At 36.4% G+C, this 20,069-nt stretch overlaps 1 protein-coding gene across 1 annotated transcript in view; it reads right to left on the reverse strand.

Moving 5' to 3' along the window:
• Positions 1-20,069, reverse strand: part of SMARCA2 (SWI/SNF related BAF chromatin remodeling complex subunit ATPase 2) — a 91,909-nt gene that overhangs the window by 43,350 nt on the left and 28,490 nt on the right. The window contains 14 exon segments of the mRNA XM_088539843.1: positions 95-322; positions 2,434-2,597; positions 3,325-3,491; positions 6,027-6,073; positions 6,801-6,887; positions 9,266-9,373; positions 11,089-11,202; positions 11,472-11,714; positions 12,330-12,440; positions 12,932-12,998; positions 14,764-14,927; positions 17,347-17,494; positions 17,784-17,884; positions 19,776-19,836. Of these exon segments, the coding sequence (XP_088395969.1) occupies positions 95-322; positions 2,434-2,597; positions 3,325-3,491; positions 6,027-6,073; positions 6,801-6,887; positions 9,266-9,373; positions 11,089-11,202; positions 11,472-11,714; positions 12,330-12,440; positions 12,932-12,998; positions 14,764-14,927; positions 17,347-17,494; positions 17,784-17,884; positions 19,776-19,836 (1,810 nt within the window).

A 20,069-nucleotide genomic window follows, 5' to 3' on the forward strand; every position in this document is an offset into this window, starting at 1 on the left:
ATTTTGAAAGAGATGACATTCTCTGATACTGATGAAAAATAAGAGTAGGCCCATCCTGAAAGATCTCCTTTTTGATCATTTCTAATCATCTTACCTCATTTTCTTCTTCATGCTCCAGTATGGCCTGTAGAAAAGCCCTCCTTTCATGGCTTGAAGACTTCTGATCAAACATTCCAGCCTGAATAACCTTCTGATCCACATTCAGCTTATACTTTGCAGCAGCAAGTATCTTCTCTTCCACACTGTTCACAGTGCACAGTCGCAGGACTCGAACTTCATTCTGTTGGCCAATGCGGTGAGCTCTGTCTTGGGCCTGCAAGTCCTATTAGGCAAAGAACAGAGATGGCGATTTGTAACATGTGTCCTATGAGCTTATTTGTTGGATAGTATAAAGCCAAACTCTTTCTGGCATAAAAATCCAGCCTAAGCCCCACCACAACTCATGTTGCTCATTCCTGACCTCATCAGAACCAGGCAATGGGAAAACTGAAGGGGAAAAAAAATGCAGACATGATCTGTACGGTGTAAATACAGAAAGCCAAACACTTCCTGCAAATATGCGCAGTAAGTGACTGAGAAGGGCTGAAGGATCTACCTTCCTGCTCTAAGCTCAGACTTCCAAGACAAAGAACCCCAAAGGAAAACAGGTCTCCGCTCCTGGACAAAAAGGAAACAGGAGTAGCAGTACAAAAGCCAGATACAAACTTGTACAGCTAAAGTAAGTCGCTAGATATGTTAACTAGATATGTTTAGATACGTAGATCAGTTATAAATCTGCATAGATATATTTAAATGTTAACTAAAAATCATTTGATCTTTTGCATAGGCTTTTAATTTAAAAATATTTAAACATGACCTTGATTAATATGAAACTTAAATTCATTTTCAGAAGACTCTGAATCACTGAAATTCTCTTTTGATCAGGTGTCAGGTCAAAGAAAATAGGATAGGATTTTACATTTATGAAAAGTTCTTCACTTCTGACCTGAAGCATTTTTTATCTGTTATTTGTAAGCACAATTTTCTTTCACAAAGAAATGAAAAATAAAAAGCCATGTGCTGCTTAAAAATCATACAACTGTATTTCAATATAGTAAGATAATGTAGGGCAGTTAACCTAAAAATGCTATCACAGTTTTATGCCTTCTCATAAAGATACAAACTCTTTTACCACAGGCTGAGATGACAGGGGAACAAACAAAAACGGCTCCTTCCTCCCACTGCCACATTCCCAAGTATTACACAGCTGTTTTACTGCTACTTGATTAACAGTGAAGATGAAGCTACAATATTAATTCTGTTTATAAAATTATGGGCATGAGCACAGGAAATGGTAAACTGAGAAAATGAAAATTTTTATTTCTGGAAATGTTTTAAGTGCAAAGAAAGTCTCCTCTTTTCCTATCTCATTATAAATTTACCAATCACTCTTATCCCAAAAAAAAAAAGACGAAAAAGTGAGTATATTTTACAACTCTGCTCACTGGGTCCTCCAGAAAATATTCTGTTTTTTGTTTGTTTGTTTTTCTACAAGGATTTATTTTTTTTCTACAAGGATTTATTCCTCTCCAGATGTTGAATATACAATACATTGCATTAAAAAGGTCTGTAAAAGCAACCTAAAGAAAACCTAAAACAGTAAAGTGCCTTCTGAGCTAATTTTAAAATCCCCATACATAATTGCTCCAAATTTCCTAAATCTGACATTTTTCTGGTCATCATGGCACCTATGGGAGTGCTGTCTTGGACTTTTGGTCTCACTTTCTTTAGCTTTGTATGTGGCAACTGACTACCGGGTGCTGTGCATGTATTTCCACAATAACTGAAAACAAATGTACTGCCACGTGTCCCCTCCCTCCTATAAATATATATATGTTAAAGTGCGAAGCGACAGACTGCAATGACCTATTTTGTCTTTTTTTGGCTAAGTCCACATGGTTTGATATCTTCTTTGCTGGTGATCATTTCCTGTAGACATTACTATCCACCTATAGCAACACTGCAAGTACACTGATTCAGGCCAAGACTGCTACATAAACACTGAGTTCTTAAGACAGGCAATGCTCTTTTAGTAGGCAATGCCTTTACTAAAACACTGTAACCTATTTAAAGCTTCAAAATGGAGAGTCACTGAGTAGTGCCCTGATGTTATAGGACACATACAGTTATACCACTGACACAGGTCTGTAGGGCTGTAACTCTGACAATTCCCTTACACTGAGGCTAAACATATGCAGAGACAAAAAATTACTATTCCAAAGAAAAATGTCACTGGATTGTATCACTTTCTCTTACTAGTGTCTCTCAAAGCAGCACTTTATAATATACCAAGATCTGTTCCTTTCACTTCAGTCTAACTCTATGTAAAAAGCAACCAAAAAGAGCACAACAAATTCACTGCGTATTATATGAAGACCAGTAAACAAGGATAACCTGGTGAGGATTCCAGTCACTATCAAAGATTATAACCGTGTCAGCAGCTTGGAGATTCAGGCCTAGGCCTCCAGCCCTTGTACTCAGCAAGAAGATAAAATATTGTGATCCAGGTTCATTAAACTTCTTCAGCAGAGCAGCTCGATCTTCCGATTTTGTTGTACCTGTGAAGAAATCAAAAGAAAATTATGATTTATAACAGATATCCTAACTGAAATAATCTGGACACAATGTCAGTTTGAAGGGAAATTATAGCTCACTTGTTCTTTGCCACTGCAGCCCCATTCTCCGTAACACAGAATAAAACACTGAGCATAGACATTTCAGTCTGTTTTTGCATTTAGATCTTTTTCCTATATATCTCCTTTCATTATTTTTCTAAATAATCTTTTCATTCAAAGATAATAAAACACACATACACTAATGGAGGCAACTGAGCTACGTGTGAAATTTAGGCAAAACTCTATAGGCTCTTCACATGTCACTGACATACAGCTATCCTGTGGAGAACTGCAGTGGGACTTAAAATAGCTAAGAATGCATTATTTCATTGGAATTTGGCAAAAACACTACCAACATCAGTAGTCAGAAGAATATTGTCAACACTCTTGAGAAAGAAGTGATCTGCCCACAAATCTCTAGAATATCTGCATTCCAGGAACAGACCTCACTGTCTACCAAAATAGTTACTCTAGCACAGTTTACAGGTTAAACATACTAAAAAAAAAAAAAAGGCCAAAAAGGAGACAAAGAAATATTTAAAATCAGCGCTATTGAGATAGGCACACTGTAGGGAGTATCTTGTCCGTAGGAAATGAGGAAAATACTAGCAAGCTAATGAAGCATGCTGCATTCCAGCATATTTTTATGCTTTGTTTTCACTTAGCTTACCATCAAGACGCAGGTAAAGGAAATTTCGAAAGGCAAAGTAGTCTTCCATAATGGTCATGAGTGACGTCATTTGACAGAAAAGAAGCACACGATGGTTAGTGGCTCGTAACTTTGGTAAAATACGATCAAGTAGCTCAAACTTCCCTGAGGCCCGATATAGTTCGGCTCTGTTGAAGAGAAAAAACACTGTAAATGCCAAAATGAGCCTGTATTTAGAAGGGTTTTTAGCCATTATCACATCAGAATATAAATATAGGAAACTTAATCTACCCAAGGAAAATAAGACTACTAGCACTCTCCACTCTTTAAAATTGTTTCTGTTCGTTAAAATAAGAAGATAAAAACCCACATAAATTACTTGTGTGCAGCCTTTTGTCAGTAAGATTTTTTGAAAAATTTATAAACCCTGTTGACACCCAACCACACATAATATCTTCCTTTGTGAAACCAGCTTTCTGTTTCATTATTTATCAAAATGAGCATTATTGCTGAAATAGATAAGCACTTTTTCAGTTAAGACATTCACCTGCTGGTTTTGCTGTGAAATGGTATTTACTGCAGCTATAAGTTTTCATCAGGCACTTATTAAAATCAACATCCTTTCCATTCAACTACTATGCACATGAAAATCACAACTAGGCCAATACACAGAGATTTTGACAGAGGATGTAGTCTAATCACATACAGTTGGCAGTCCAGCACTGGTCTGATTACTACTTCTCTTTTCTGTGCTACAGATACTCATACAAATACTCATAGCATTTAAGTTTATTCATAACTGAGAAAAAGAACAGCAGTAACCAGGATGAGTAAATCAGCAAGACAGTTACATGATTTAGAAAAAAATTAATTTCATATAACTTTCCTCTAATCCTGACTCTGTACCAGGAAAATATAATTTACCATTAGTCTCTATGTACTTAGTCCAAAACATACATGGCTTTCTGATGTGCATGCACGAATGCTCAGGAATGGGCAAAACTCTTTTAGAGATGGAGGGTCTAGTACACTGAGAGTTTTAATTAAAACAAAACAAAGTGACATTACTACATTAATACTTCAAGAAAGAGGGAATCAGGTCAGAAGATCAAATCCCCACACAACCTTTTCACCTCTTATTCCAGCTAGAAAGAATCCATTTCTAGAGCGTTTTACAAAAAAAGTGCCATGAACAAATTTAAGTCTATTTCCACTTTTACAGTATCTATGATGTTTTAAAACAAGGTGAAAGTAACACATCAGTTAACCATCATCTTTTCATCTCCTTCAGGGAACAGAGGGTCATAAAACCTTTATGTAACGTTTTTAATACTGAATCTCTGGCTTCAGGTTTGTGTCCTGTGCTGCCGCTGCTTTCCTACAAAAGCACGTAAAGGATAACATGATTGGGAATTCTCCTTGGGTTTCTTCACAGACTGGAGCCCACAGCAGAGAAGATGTTTGAAAATGATGATATAAATACAAGGCTGTCAATTGCCTCTGATCAGCAGGTAATTCAGATATGAGTTCTGCCATTGCTTTCTGTGTCATTACAGCATGTCACTCTGAGAACTTGTAACAGTGGGGAGAATGCTCAAGCAGATATCCTGATACTGACCAATTTGTACAGAAAATACAAAAAAATCTCCTTTAACAAAAGAAATGGAGATTGTTTGTGCAGGTCAAGACCAAAGTGATGCGTTTGGAGAGAATGAGGGAGACAAATATTGTAATAAAGCACTGAGGATGAAATATGCATTTGGATTCAGGCTGGAAGAACATACTCTTTTCCTTCTTCAGAATAAGGAAATAACAAACCATTCTCCTAACTGAAATATTTACTAAAATTTCAAAGGCAATGCAGGGACTAAACAGAGTAGATAGGGAACAAGGCAGTAAAATATGGATGCGGATAATGTAATCATGGAAAAAATCCACTGAAATAGCCATCTCCCTTCAGCTAATGTTACCCTGACACAGCAATCCTCTATGGAAAAGAGACACTGGATGATCGTGGTGTATCTGGTAGCACCAGTGGGATCTAATGTTAAGTTTGCGGGAGTGCTTCTAAGGTAAAATATTACATTTGTGTCTGTGAATGTCTGCAGTTTGGCAAAGACTAGCATGTTGAGTGTCCAGCTCTTTCCAGCAGAAAGGGGCAATAAGCACCTGCTTCAACCATTTTTCATGGATGAGACCATGAACATGGTTGAAACCATGTTCAATCTAGTTCCAAGAACTGTACTTTCTCTGAAAGCACAACATACAAATCACTAGTCTGATGCTGATGAAAATCACTCAGTATCTTTCTAAGTTCTCCTAATCGTTATCTGCTTTATCTGAATATTAATGCTGGATTCCTTCACATCAGCCAGCCAACCAACTTTCTTGCTCAGAAATTAGCGAAACAACACAGATCTGGCATCATTCAAAGGGAGATACCAGGTGATCCTGGTTAACCACGAAGATGGTAACAACATTAAGTTGCTAAGTCAGAGGAAATACAGCTTCAAGTATAGGCACCCTCTTAGACTAGAGGTTTAGAGCAATAGCTTTAAATTGATTGGGCTTATTTTAAAGCATGGCATTTCTAGGACTGATTACATGTATCTTAAAAACTGCATAAATCTGGTAGCATGTACTATCCAGAAGCAGTATGCGATATGGTAATTTCAACACTTCAACAGAACACATGCAAAAAGGAGAAAAATAGTAAGAGTTACCCATTGATGACACCATTTGAGTAGCCTAGGTGTTCAGCAAAGGACTCCTGTAGAGTTATCAAAAAAAAATAAAAATAAAAAGATTATTGGAGATAGACTGTATGGTGGCCACTGATTATACATGATTTCATCAGTTAAATACTAAGTGTTGGAGTTTCATGATGCTTCTAGCCTTAGAATCTGCCTTGTAGCATGAGTGCTCTTCTTTGTTTATAGGTTCTCTCAGCATGCATTTTACTAGATTAAAAATACTGTAGAGGCAAATTAATTTATAATAATCAGCGGAACATCCATTTGCAAATTACTTAATTCCATGAATTGACATTTAACAGAACTAACAAAAAACATAATAGATATTCTAAAAGATCAGCATTCTACTAGTCTGCAAGGTTCTGCTACACTGAATTCTGAAATAATAGCTCTTGCAAAATCAGGTTTAATACAGGTTTATAATTATCAACAGGAAGTGGAAAGTTTCTCTGGAATATCTTTTATCCAAAAATCCTCCTTCTCTAAACCCAATGCCTCAAAAAGAATAAACATTTTAAAAATAAACTCCATCTTGACTATAATAATTCACTTGCAGCTCCATTTCCTCCTTAATATAAAGGACTGCAAGGACTACATTTTCCAAATGTTTCATTTCCTGCACAGATAATCTGGACAGATATATACCCTTTCACAAATATAAATTCCATTAGTTTTCTATTATATTAACTATTTGAAAACAAGCAAACAAAACCAGATTCCTACAATTAGAAATGGCAGTCTTACTTCAATGTGCTGGAACATGTACGGATGGTTGCATATCTTCCTCAATTGCATGATTGTATTCATAAGGGTCTTTGCCCCACCTTTTCCCTGGGGGAATAAACACAGCAAATTCAACTAATCCATTTTCCTAGTTCATAAATGAAACTTTAAAAAAACATTTTCATAGAACAGAATAAAAATACCCAGAAAGGAATACCAGAAGCTGTATAATACAGTAGTTATCTTGCTGAGCAAATTCACCTACTACGAAGATGGCACACAAAGAAAAAGAATATGAAGACCTGCAAACAGCAGCTTAAGTGCAAAGTGTCACGTATCGACTTTCCATAGTCACAGTGGGAAGAATAGTGCGTGCATCCTGCTTACTGCATATTTATACAGCTTAGTATGAAGCCATATAAACTGCACTGGACCTGAATACTCCTAGCAGGGAATGATACTAACCAGATGCCTTTCAATTCTCTAGTATTTTCTCCCAGCAGTTAACCGAATGCATGGGATTTTCTTTCCAGGACAAGTAAAACACAGAGCTCTAGGTAGGCAGAAATGATCACACCACATGAATCATCTTGATATTTAACTAAGAGAGGAAAAAAAAAAAAAAAAACACTCAAAACCTACTCTGGAGTGAAATAAATTTGGATGCAGGATTGAGTTCAGACAATGGTCAATCTTGTGCCATCTTAAAACAATAAACTAGGCATTTGACTGTGGTTTGCCAAAGTTAGTAATATGGTGTTACCAGATCAGATTCTGCTAGTGATAATTATATTGTAACCATACAGATTTGTATCCTTCAGATGCCATTTTTATTTGTTGTAACACCAGGAAATTAGAGTGACTAAAATTTTCCAAGCTTATTGTATCTGAATCATTAAAATATCCTTTTAAAATCTCAGCCAATATAATTCAGCAATTTCTAAGGGTAAAACTAGGGGAAGTACACTATTTTTTCATATTGTACGCTAGCAATATTTTATTCTCTGCAAAGGACTGCCACATTGAAGAGTCTACACATCTAAACAGTGTTTTTATTTTCAAAAATCCCTCCAATACGCTCCAAAATGCAAAAAGGAGAACTCGTAGGGCTCCGCAGCTTACTGAAATCTCACTTGTCTGAGTTGGTTCCAGGCCAGCTACAGAATGACAAGATTTTCTTCCTAACAGCGTAGCTGTTGCACAGTTGAAGCCAAGAATGCTTAGCAACCTCCACCCCCCTCTGCTGGCACCAGATAGCACGCATAAGAGAGGGTGATGAAATAGATATACAGAAAGGGGGAAAACAAACAAACAAACAAAAAAACAAAAAACACTTTAAGAAAAAGAAAGTGGGAGGATGCAAAAATTTTAAATCTCTAGTCTGGAGACAGAGGTGTCCTGAAGACAGTGGAGACAATGAGGTCTGATTCACCCAGCTGGAGGAGCAAGTAAGGAAAAATAGAAGATTTTGAGGTAGTGAGCAGGAAGAGACCAGACAAGCAGCATTCTGGAATGCAAAATGAAATTGGAAGGGCAGCTACCAAGTTACATTAAAACTGCAACAAAATAAGGTAAATTAATGCTTACAAAGTACTCAGACTACAGGGGTAAGTGTGAAAAAGAGAGAAAAGCACTAGCTTTGATCAGTTTGAATAACCAACAGCAGACAGAACAACTGACTGCACAAAATGAAGTTAAAATGGATAAAGATTCTCATCAGGAAAAGGTCTTGATTATGTTGTAGGATTCATACAAACAGAATGGGGCTGGTATTAAGGGCCTATCACAAAGACAAGCTGTTCTGCTTGTCCGTGTGTCCTTACTTTAAGAACTCTCACAGTGGATTCAGGCTGTCTCCCAGGCTAAATGTGTATAAACGCATAAGGTGATGAATAGGAGCTTGTTTTCTCTACATTAGGCTTAAGCAAATACCAGATATAAATCAAACACCACAGTGATGTAATCAGCATTTATTTTGGCGAGATCTAATATCTGACTATGTGACTTTGAACGTTGTTGTTCACTTTGAAGACCTTTTTATCAACAGATCTTATAAGAATATGTGAAGGCAGGGAAAATGCTCTGTCTGGCTGAAACAAGATTTATACTTAGCTAATAATTCTGAAAGACACAATGGATAACCTCCAGCATTGCTTCAATACTGCCACAATCATCATTACTTGGGTTGCTTAATAGATTAAACTCAGGCAAAATAAACGCTGCTGTTTCAAGCACTGTTTGTTCTCAGCATTGTTCTCTGCATTGTAATCACAGCACATACAAGCAATATTGTTTCCTCGTGAATACAGATCACAAACTGCCATTTTTAAAAACAAAAGGCGTATCTGATAGAGGAGATTCTTTTCCCATGAGAGATATCTACTGTAAGAACCTACATACCAATTTTATAACGTGTATGGAAAACATACACTTAACCTGTAATCATATCATACTGTTTCCCAGGTCTTCCAGCCTTCCCTTTTTACCTTCTTGTCTTTCTCAGAACCATCTGTGAGAAGGATTCCCTTGGCTTGCATGTGACGGTACAGAATCTTCTGAAGAGCTGACATATCACATTTGATCACATATTCCACCTAGAGTAAAAAACAATACATAAATAAGCTGTAAAATTTTGCGATGATGTCATAATATTGGTAGGATCTAACTGCAAGTTCTTTTCATCAAGCAACAGGAAACAAAAAGACCTTTTATCTGTATCCTGACAGCACCTTTGATTTCTGCGAGCAGAAACACAGCTAGCAAAGCAACGTGTAGCTACTAGAGAGATATGAGAACCGCAGTTACTACAAGATATTTGAATTCTAAGATGACTGCAGATTTGATGTTCTTATGCTACACACAAGTATTTTGTATTGCTTTCTATAATTTTAACAAAATATTTTATTTTCATGTTTAATGTTCAAGCGAAATGCTTACTATGCAATTAAAAAATCCCTGAATGTTTAAAAGCAGAGTGGAAAAATGCTATTTTCTCAATATCAGTATCATCTCCATATCAATACCAAATAAGGGGAATTAATGAACTGGTATATAACCCCCCAGCTCAGTAAGTTACAGTAAGTACTGTAACTCAGTACAGTTACAGTACTCAGTACAGTAGCTGTTGTTCAGCTTGATACAAACGTATTTGCTGCAGCGGGTATTAACCGCACACTGTCCTTAAACCCAGTAATATAAAGATTTCACATCCCACTAAGAATTTTTTTTTTCTATTACCTCATTTCCAGATTACAATTATTCTCTATATAAAGGTAGAGTATAAATAATGTAAAATAATGACATAATATAGACAGATTAATAGCTGGACATTTTGCCAATGTCGATTTAAAAAAACTGCCTAATGTTTAACAAACAACCTGAACAATTTGTTACTATTTTTACAGAAAGACAGGAGAACGCTCAGAGAAGTGTGTGTATTAATTTAATGGATTCTTTATCAGGACTTTTCAGATCAGATGGAATTCACTATCAGGCTTTGGTCAATTCCATAATCTTGCTTCGACTAATATTTTTTTCTAAGCAAAGTACAGAAATGAATGTAATACAGTCTACTAGATAACTATGGGACTTGTAAGTCCTTTTCGTCCAATACCTATCGATTGATTTAAGAAATAGAGTATCTTCCAGTTGGCAGAAATTTGAATATCAATTACAGTAATATATACAAATTTAAGTATGTTTTGTTCTGAAATCATTACTGTATAGGAAGGTACCATGATTTTGACCTTTGAAGGTACAGAAAGTCTCAACCATCATGAAGTTCACCAGATTATAATGATGAGAACAAAACTTAATAATCAATGAACTGCGACAGGATGATTTGCACAAAGATGAGAAGTGGCAATCTTTCAAATCAAAGATAAATTTTATGATCTAAGATGCAGCCACTAGTTAAAATGTAGAATTTCCACAGAACACAGAACTCAAAACTCCTGCAATGTCAACTGAGGACCAAATTCTGCCTGCTAATAGTATCAAATAGCCCTGCAGGAGTTTCTGTGAAATAATTCAGGCAGCAAGGATTGTATTCACCACAAGTAGGAGAGACAAAATCTAGCTCTCAGTGTACAGCTAACTCAGTTACCTCTCAAAACCAAACACTATGGAAATAAATTCTGTGTCTTACAGCATGATGACAAGAAGGAGAATTAAAAGTTGTAGGAATGAAGAGGAAACCTCAGGCTGCAGAAATTTCAGTTCTCCTGAAACTTGCCAGAAAAAGAAGCATCATAATATATTTTTTTAAAATAAGTATTAAACTGTTTCCATAACTTCTCCCATTGCAAACCTTTTCTGGCAGTTGAGATTCAACCTCTTTCTTCAATCTTCTCAGCAAGAAAGGTCGAAGAACTTTGTGTAGACGACGGATGATGAGAATAGTTTCTTCTTCATTTAAGTCCACCTACAGAAGAGCATAAAAGTTACTCAAGTCAGAGTATTATGTAATGTCTTGTCTCATACGAAAGACAAGCTTTTGCAATAATTATTCATACAAACTTACTCAGTGGCAAAAAAGATAGTTTAATTAAGCTCTATAAACATTATGAAAGTAGCTTTTAGTTATGCCCTATGCACAAGGGGGGATTTCAAACACTACTTTTTAAGTGTAAACTCATCTTTTATTTTTCAAAACTATTTTTTGTTTTATGCTTTTAAAACCAGGCACAGTACCCGTTCTCCAGTCATGGCAAACGGAGCATTGAACCACTGTTCAAACGTGCTACAGCTCTTGAATATGGTGGGAAGGAGGAAGTTGAGAAGAGCCCAAAGTTCAGGCAATTTGTTCTGCAATGGAGTCCCAGTCAGCAGTATCCGCCTAGGAGCCACATAGTGAGTGTTCAAGACCTGAGTCAGCTTGCAGTGATGGTTCTTCATTCGATGGCCTTCATCTACTATCATGTATTTCCATCGAATCTGGAGGAAGAAGAATTGGTAAAGTCTGAGCAGGACAGATTTGTATTACTCCCAACATGTTTAAAACAGGAAAATTTGAAACTTGAAACATGTGTCATTCTCATTTATGAGAAAAAACTGACTAGGCAGTATCGAAGCATCAGTGCCTCACATGCAACAAAAACAGGAATAAAAATAGTTAGGTTGCATCTGTGACTGACAACAATAAATACTTGATTCCTCCCATTTCTGGGGAGGAATGCAGGTGACTGGCTTTTCAAGATGAGAATACATTTTAACAGGCTTGAAAAAGAGCAGAAGAACTCTAAAACTCATCTGACACAAAAACTCCCATTTTTAAGGCAGAGGGTTCTACAGCATTAAAAAAAAAAAAAAAAAAAAAAAGTAGCCCACTAGCCATATTCTGCAGAATCTTGGTGTCTTCAGGAAAAATGGTAACTGAGAAGCACAATTACACAGAGAAGAATAGAAAAGTCCATGAAAGACTAATTTTCATAGGAAAACAAAACAATTAATACAGGCCTTCTCTCTATAGCAACAACCTATGTTTTGTGATCTGCATTATTTAATGGCACCTCAAAGGTGTTGTTTTTAAGACTTAACATTCATTATTACCTTAGCAAGAATATGCTTGTCCTTTATTATGTACTCATATGTAGTTAAAAGAACATTGAATTTTCCACTTCGAAGCTGAGGAACAAGTGAGCGGCGCATTGCAGGTGTGCCCTAAACAGGTAAGAAGTGAATAAATACATGTATATGCAAATGTATGTATCTTTACAATCACAAATTTGCAGAGGAAGAACATGAACGTACAAGATATTAATATACCCCAGACTGATTTCCCCCACTGCTCTTGAACTGTTAAGTTCTTTTTATGAGGCAGTCTAGTCTCCTTAGTGATTAGTTTGCCTTACTAAAACTACAGTAGCTAAACAGCAAGACATTCAACTATGTACAAACATGAAGTATTTATCATCCATACTAGACTAGCCAGAAGTCTTGTAATGTGATCATTGAGAGTTTTCTTCTACATCTCATTATCTTAAAGTAATTACAGCCTATTACAGTGATCATCTTAGTAAGATTAACTCTCAGCGTTTAGTACGATATACATGACAAAACTTTACAAGCAAACAGCTTACAAACACGTATAAACACAGAGAAGTAGGCTTCTCATTCCTTCCCTTTTACTCATATACAACAACGAATCAAACCTTGTAAGATATTTTCACCACAGAAGGAGCCCATTTGTCAAATTCATATGTCCAATTTGATAAGGTCCTAAGGAAATTGTTAAGAAAAGAATATATTTCATTATTTGCTCAGTATAAGCACATTAAACTTTATGCATACGCCACATTTCCCAGTGGTTGCTGAATTTTCAATTTATTTCACAAAAACAACGCTCAATTAACACCATATTAAAAAGAACTTAATATGTTGTAACAAAATATTTGTATGTTTTAGAGGAGAAGCAGAAAGAAATGGGAAAAACATCCTTCACCTCATATTCAGGGGCCTCTTTGCAACCAATTCAGAAGAGTGCTTTACATACACTCTTATATTTTCAGACATATGAAGGAAAATGCACTGCACTGAAAAAGACTTGTATGTTATTTTTAGCGACCCATCTCCCGTAAGATGAGACCACATGTTTTTTGGATATAGCCTCAACAGAATTCATTTGTGTTCTGCTGTAATGATACAATATGGACACCCAGTGCCCCTTTGCAGCTTTATTCTGCCAGTGTGATCACAACACTTTTTAAAATGGCTAAGCTGGCTGGTAGGAAAGAGAAGCAGAAAATACCCTTTTCATTTCTAAGCTCACTCATCCTGTGACAGCAGCAGTAACCTGTAATAATGCTGGGGAAAGGAGTGGGCAAAGGAAGAAGTATGTTAAAATGCCTAAGGGCTTAAGTTTCAGTTGTTTTCTTGTGGAAACATAGGCAAGAACATCACAGATTACTTGAAAAAAGCTTTCCATTGTACTCCTAGGAAATCTGGGACTTAGTAACACTCTGCCTTTACTTTTTAACTTTGTTTTAATTAAAAGGGTTTCCCCATCCATTTCTTCTAACACTAGAGCTCATCACCTTACTTAAACTATTAGGGATAGCTCTGGTATTTGTGTTAGTTAGTCAGCAACTACTGTAGCGGAGCCAGAAGGCACAATATCTCAAAAGTAATTTTAATAAATGACCATTAATAAATTACATACATTTGTACTGTGCATCCACAAACTACGCACAGTTGGTTGATTGTAAGATTGGTAGATGAATTATCTAACTAAAAGGCAGAGAATTTCCACACAAATGCAAGACACTACAGACACACGGAAATAAGGAAACAAAACAAACCCTACAAACCCTGAATCAGTTTTACTCTGCTTGACAGCATCCATTTAAACCACAGCATTTCAAAGAGCTAATATTCACATCTTATTCGCATAAGATTTTTATATTTAAAAATATAAAAGAAGCTGTATCTTGGAAAAACAGGGAAAAGGAAAATGGAACAGCAAGCATGACAAATAATCATAACCTGGATAGATTTTTGACACTGAAGTGTGACTATCACAGACATTTCTACCTCGAGGAGTACTTACACAGTACTTGAAAGATTATACAATATCATTAAACCATGATTAATTAATGTTTGATGGAAGAACTAAAAAAATTGATTTTTAATATCACACTTAAAAGTTCAATGGAGAAAACTGTATATGTGCAACATGAAAAAATATGATAACACACTTGTGTTTTATGTGTGGACTAAGTCCAACAGTAAATACATGACACAGTTTGCCAAAAGATGGGCCAGTGAAACTGATGAAGTCAAGAGCTTTTCACAGCCATCTGGCCACCCTTCCCAAGCCAGACAATCAGTTGGGAGGTAGTGATCAAAAAAAACCACTGAAAATAGGCTTAGTATAAACCCACCAGATACCTCTTTTGCCATTAAGTGAAAAAAACAAATGTGTGCTGCTAAAAAGCCAATCTACAATGCTTAGAAGGATAGCAATAGAATGAGATGCTCTACTTACGAAAGGGGTACAATAATGAGATAAGGGCCATTAAGTCTTTTGTGCTCCATCAGGTACGTGATAAGTGCAATGGTTTGTATAGTTTTTCCTAGGCCCATTTCATCCGCTAAAATTCCATTCAAATTATTATTATAGAGTGAAACCATCCATTCCAGGCCCTGGAGCTGAAATTGAAAATAATATCAGTTATGTAAAAGCCACACAAGTAGTTAATACCAGTTAATACCACAGAAATGAGCTTCTCATGCCCCTACCTACTTAGATGTTGGATTTTCTTCAAAAGTTCACATGGATCTGGTGATTCCATAACATTGCCACAAAATAAATAAATAATCAAAAAAAAAAAATCAACTACCACTCCACAACGAAAACAAAGCTATTTCTAATAAGAGCAACATGAAAATCACTGCTCATACTAGGGGTGGTAGAGCCCCTAATACAAAGTCACAGTTTATACATAGAGAAGAGTTTTTTGTACTGTACACAAACAAGCACAGGCACTGATACTTAGGGTTGCTTAACATTTGTCACTACAGGAGCATGTTCTTCAATTTAAACACTGTCAAATAAAAAAATCTTGAATATATTTCATGACACTTACCTACTCCACCAAAACTTCCCATAATAAACCTTTCAGGTCTCTGCCTCTCACACTTTGGTCCACCTTACACTCCGCAACTATATAAGCCGTACCATTAACTTCTGTTCAGTGTTTACCGCCCATTATGAGGATGATGAGGGGCCTGGAACATCTGCCCTATGAGGAGAGGCTGAGGGAGCTGGGCCTGTTCAGCCTGGAGAAGAGAAGGCTGAGAGGGGATCTGATCAGTGTCTATAAGTACCTCAAGGGAGGCAGTGAGGATGGTGCTGGCCTCTTTTCAGTGGTGGCCACTGACAGAGCTAGAGGAAACGGCCACAAACAGAAGCACCAAAAGTTCCACAGGAACTTAAGGAAAAATTTATTACCAGTGAGGGTGACAGAGCACTGGAACAGGCTGCCCAGAGAGGTTGTGGAGTCTCCTTCTCTGGAGATCTTCCAAACCCTCTTGGACGCAGTCCTGTGCCACGTGCTCTAGGTGACCCTGCGTGTGCAGGGGGTTGGAGTAGATGATCTCTAGAGGTCCCTTCCAACCTTAAGCATTCTGTGATTCTCTGATTACTCCACATGCCGGAGAAGATACCCTCTGTCCAGCTACACCATGTGTATAAAATCCCAGAGCTAGAAAGAAGCCAGAGAACTGTAGCCAAGGGATATATACATAGCTGAGCTACAAACTCAAGGCAGTGCATGCTCTCTCCACTGCATTCTAGTATTGACACAATTCCCCTGTAATGCAGCTTTCTACATACGTACTTTACTACATTACACATACAAGTACAGCCTAGGACACATTTATGCTTTTAAGACTCAAGTGCTTGGTAAGTCTCATGTGTAGTGAAGTAAATTAAGAGTCTCATGTGGAGACAGAAGTAAATTGAGAGGTCTGATTAACTAAGAAGCAGGGGAGAAACACTGCACATCTATAGTATTAAAAAAAATGTTTTCCTCCATATCCAGACTGATCCTTCTTGTTTAAACTTATGCTCATTGTCTCTTATCCTCCCGCTGTGCATCACTCTGAAGAGCCTGATATAAAAATAAGGAAGTGCTTTGAAAAAAATCAGCATAACTCCTGAATGTTAATTGATTTAACAAGCTACTGTAATAAAAGCCAGTGCTGAAGAACTGAGAAAGCAGCAGCTGTAATCATTAACGTTCTGCATGATTAAAAAGCACTCCTAGTTCCCTGCAAGTACAAATAGAAACCTATCTTTACATCATGTTAGTGAAAGATTTTTTTTTTCTCTCATGTGGAAGTAACTTATTGTCCTGACTAGTGAAAAGACACTGAAACGCTGCAGGTCACAGTGACTTCCTAGAAAGTTAGAGAACCGCAGAAGTGTTGAAAGAAGGTACTAAGACCATTCTCAGTGATGTACAATCTTAACTTACGTCAGAAGACAAAAGCTCGTAGCTGCTAAACCTACTGCAAGTCTCTAAAGAGTACAAGATATCAGCTTTCATAGTAAAATGTTTTCTCAGTGTACTGAAATACCACGATTTTATTTCAAAACCAAAATCCTACAAGTTTAAAGAAGAAATATATCATTAAGAAACCTCTAGAAATAAAAACAATAAGCAAAATTTAAAGCCTAGGTCAAAAAGGACAGCAGTTAGCCTGCAATGAAAAAAATGCTATAGGTATAAGTAAAAAGTTGCCAGTATTATTCACATAGCATGAAAGAAATATTATCATTGATAATATCACAGATAAGCATCATCACTTTGTCCATTTAATTCCATATTTCTAACCTACTAGAGAATCTGCAGTCTCTCAAAAAATTTTCAATTTATCACAGGTTTTGACATACCACACTGAAATGTTTAGCAATACACTCATTTTAGATATTTTAGCATTTGGATATTTTAACATGTTTTACTCTATGAAAGACATATTACCAGGAGCCTAACATTGCTACACAAGAGGCATCTGTAGAAATGGAGGTGCAAATTTTGAAGTTAATTCCAAGTAGATTTCTTACCTGATAATGTTTTAGTGTGCCATTTATAAGAAGAGAAGACTGTTTCTCCACCCTTTCTGTGATTGCATGAGCAACAGTGTAGTAGGACTGAGATCCTCTAGCACTATACTGCATACTATATTCATCATCCACATCTTGTTTGGCTGTCCTGGAAATCACACAAAGAACTAAAGTAAATTTCCACAAACACACACATGTATTTTTGACCACACATTTTTAAATGGAAAAAAAAGGTGGAAATCCCCAGCTGTGGTGAGCATGTCTAGAGCATGAAAGCTACTTTTTAAGCAATACACAGCTAACACCAAATTATCATCTTCCTTCTCCTGCAGATGTTCATGTCAGAGAAGCTACTACAACTCAGAGATCATTTTTGGGAAATCCCATTGTAAGAAATATTAATTTCTAACAAAAAGCAGCAACTAAAGAACACTCACTCAATGATTTGCTTGGCATCTTTCTCAGAAACTTCCTCACTGTTAGGATCCAGAAGTATCTTCTCATCTGCTTCTAACCTGCTTGATTCTTCTTCATCATCCTACAAAGGAAACAAAAAAAAAAAAAACACAGGAGAGTTGGAGAGTACACCATCTTCCTAAAGGATACCTTCAACCGGCATCCACGTATTTGTGGGTAGCTCTCATTGGTGAATGTTTTGTGACGATAGGAACCAAAACCAAAGTTCAGCTGACACCTATCCTGCAACAAAATCGTGCTGCAACACAACATAAAGATATTCTATTTATATAGGCTAACGAAGAGCAAGTGACAGTATTTTGGAGGGAAAAAGAAAGTATTTCCTCTTGTTTTGTGTGTGTGTTTATGTTTATATCACATTCTAGATGTGCCATACTTTAATACAGCATAGAAAACTGTCACAAGTTGCCGCTTTAGCCTTTTGGTTTAGCTTTTTGAAAATAATTACGTCATTACTTCCTTTTAAACTGTTTGTCTTCTGGTACAATTGCAATGTATGACAAGTGAATAAATTTTGCCTTCTATTGAGGGCTCTTCAACAGCACCTGAACCACTTGAAGAAAAGTGTACTGTTCAACAGCTTAAACTCTCATCAACAAAAGCAGAACAAAACAGTGCTTACTTCTGCTGGTGCATTTTTCTCATAATGATTTCCCCAGCTCTAAAGAACCAATGCTAAAAAAAAAAAAAAAAAAAAAAAAAAAACCCAACAACTTCACTCTTCTCCAGTACTCAGTCTTTCACTCCTTTAGAAAGTGCGCTGCTGAAAAATGCTCTGTCACCTATCGGCATTGATTATTGGGACTATCTAATATTATGACTCGACACAGGTCACCTCAGTGTTTTTTTGTTCTTTTTTTAAATTAGTTTAAGATTCTGTTAGAACTTTTATTATAAAGTATTTCAACAGCTATAAAATACTGAATCAAATAAGCCTAGGTTTAATAGTTTAAGCCTAGGCCTTGACATAACCCCTAACATTTTAATTAGCATAAGATATAACAATACTGTCATTCAAAATAGCTACTTTACTACATAAGCACATCCTACCGTCTTGAGCATTTCCACCACCAATATATACCCAAAAAGCTTTACTTTAATTTAAAATACCAATCTATGTAAAATAAATTTGTCTCTATGCTCAAAAGTAAAATAAGCCTCAATATGTATATTCTTGCCCTGAAACACATATAAGAAGCTGTGAGATAAGCGGACAAATCAATGTATATAAGAAGGTCTTATAGCACTGGCCCACTTCACACACCCTCTTCCCCTAAAAGTCTCATGCCTCCACTGAAGAATTATGAAGGAAAAAAAGATATCCCGAAATCTCTGAAAAACTGGCATGCACTTGGGCAAATTAGGTTCTCAGTACATGTTTTCTAACACATGATCCTAATGAACTTTTTGAATTTCTAACACCACCTGAGTCAGAAGTACACCACAATCAATAAAATTTGTCTCATCACCTCAACTGGCAATGCTTCTGTGCCAACGCTAACAAACTAGTGCTTTCCACTGAAAAATATTAAATAATGTATATAGAAGGATTGCAAAGGATTAAAGTTAACTTTCTGTAGCAGAAAGTCACTGTGTGTCTTTTCCTAAGGTGTATTTCAACAGAGGACAATTCTTACATACTCTGGGTTAAGATTATTAATGACCAGCGTAAAACTTTTGCTCTTCCTTACCAAGATTACCTAGCATTTGCCACAAAGGACAACTTCTATGAACTGAACAATCCGACAAAAAAGATTTTTCCTGTTGGTATTATACTTAAAACGATTAGATATTTGCTACTGCATTTCCTTCCTTCCTTATGAAAAAGAGGAAAATGTCACATGGGATATGAACTTGTTTTATTTGTCTACTCATCTGACACAGAGGTGTTGGCCTCTTTTTTGTTTTTCTGTGTAGTTTTTTTTGTTTTGTTATTTTAAGAGGATACATACCTCCTCCTCATACTCAGAGCCACTTTCATCTTCACTGTCTGACCTGGGAGCAACTTCATAGCTGCACAGAGTAGACAAAAAGTATACGAATTAGGGATACAGAAGGGGGAAGCGAGTAGGTTCAGAACAACTCCTACTATGTTTACATGCATATTTAAGAAGATTGGAAAATTTAAAGGAGAGTAGAATAAACTTAAAGGAGACAAATTTAAAAAGGAGTAAGTTTTAAAAAGAGTAAATTTAAGGGAGAATGGAATACGTAAAAAAAGGGAGGGAAAAAAAAAAAAAAAAAAA

This window comes from Tinamus guttatus, unplaced genomic scaffold (genome assembly GCF_059628265.1).
Source record: "Tinamus guttatus ecotype Peru unplaced genomic scaffold, ASM5962826v1 Tinamus_guttatus_pri_ptg000050l, whole genome shotgun sequence".
Lineage (NCBI taxonomy): Eukaryota > Metazoa > Chordata > Aves > Tinamiformes > Tinamidae > Tinamus > Tinamus guttatus.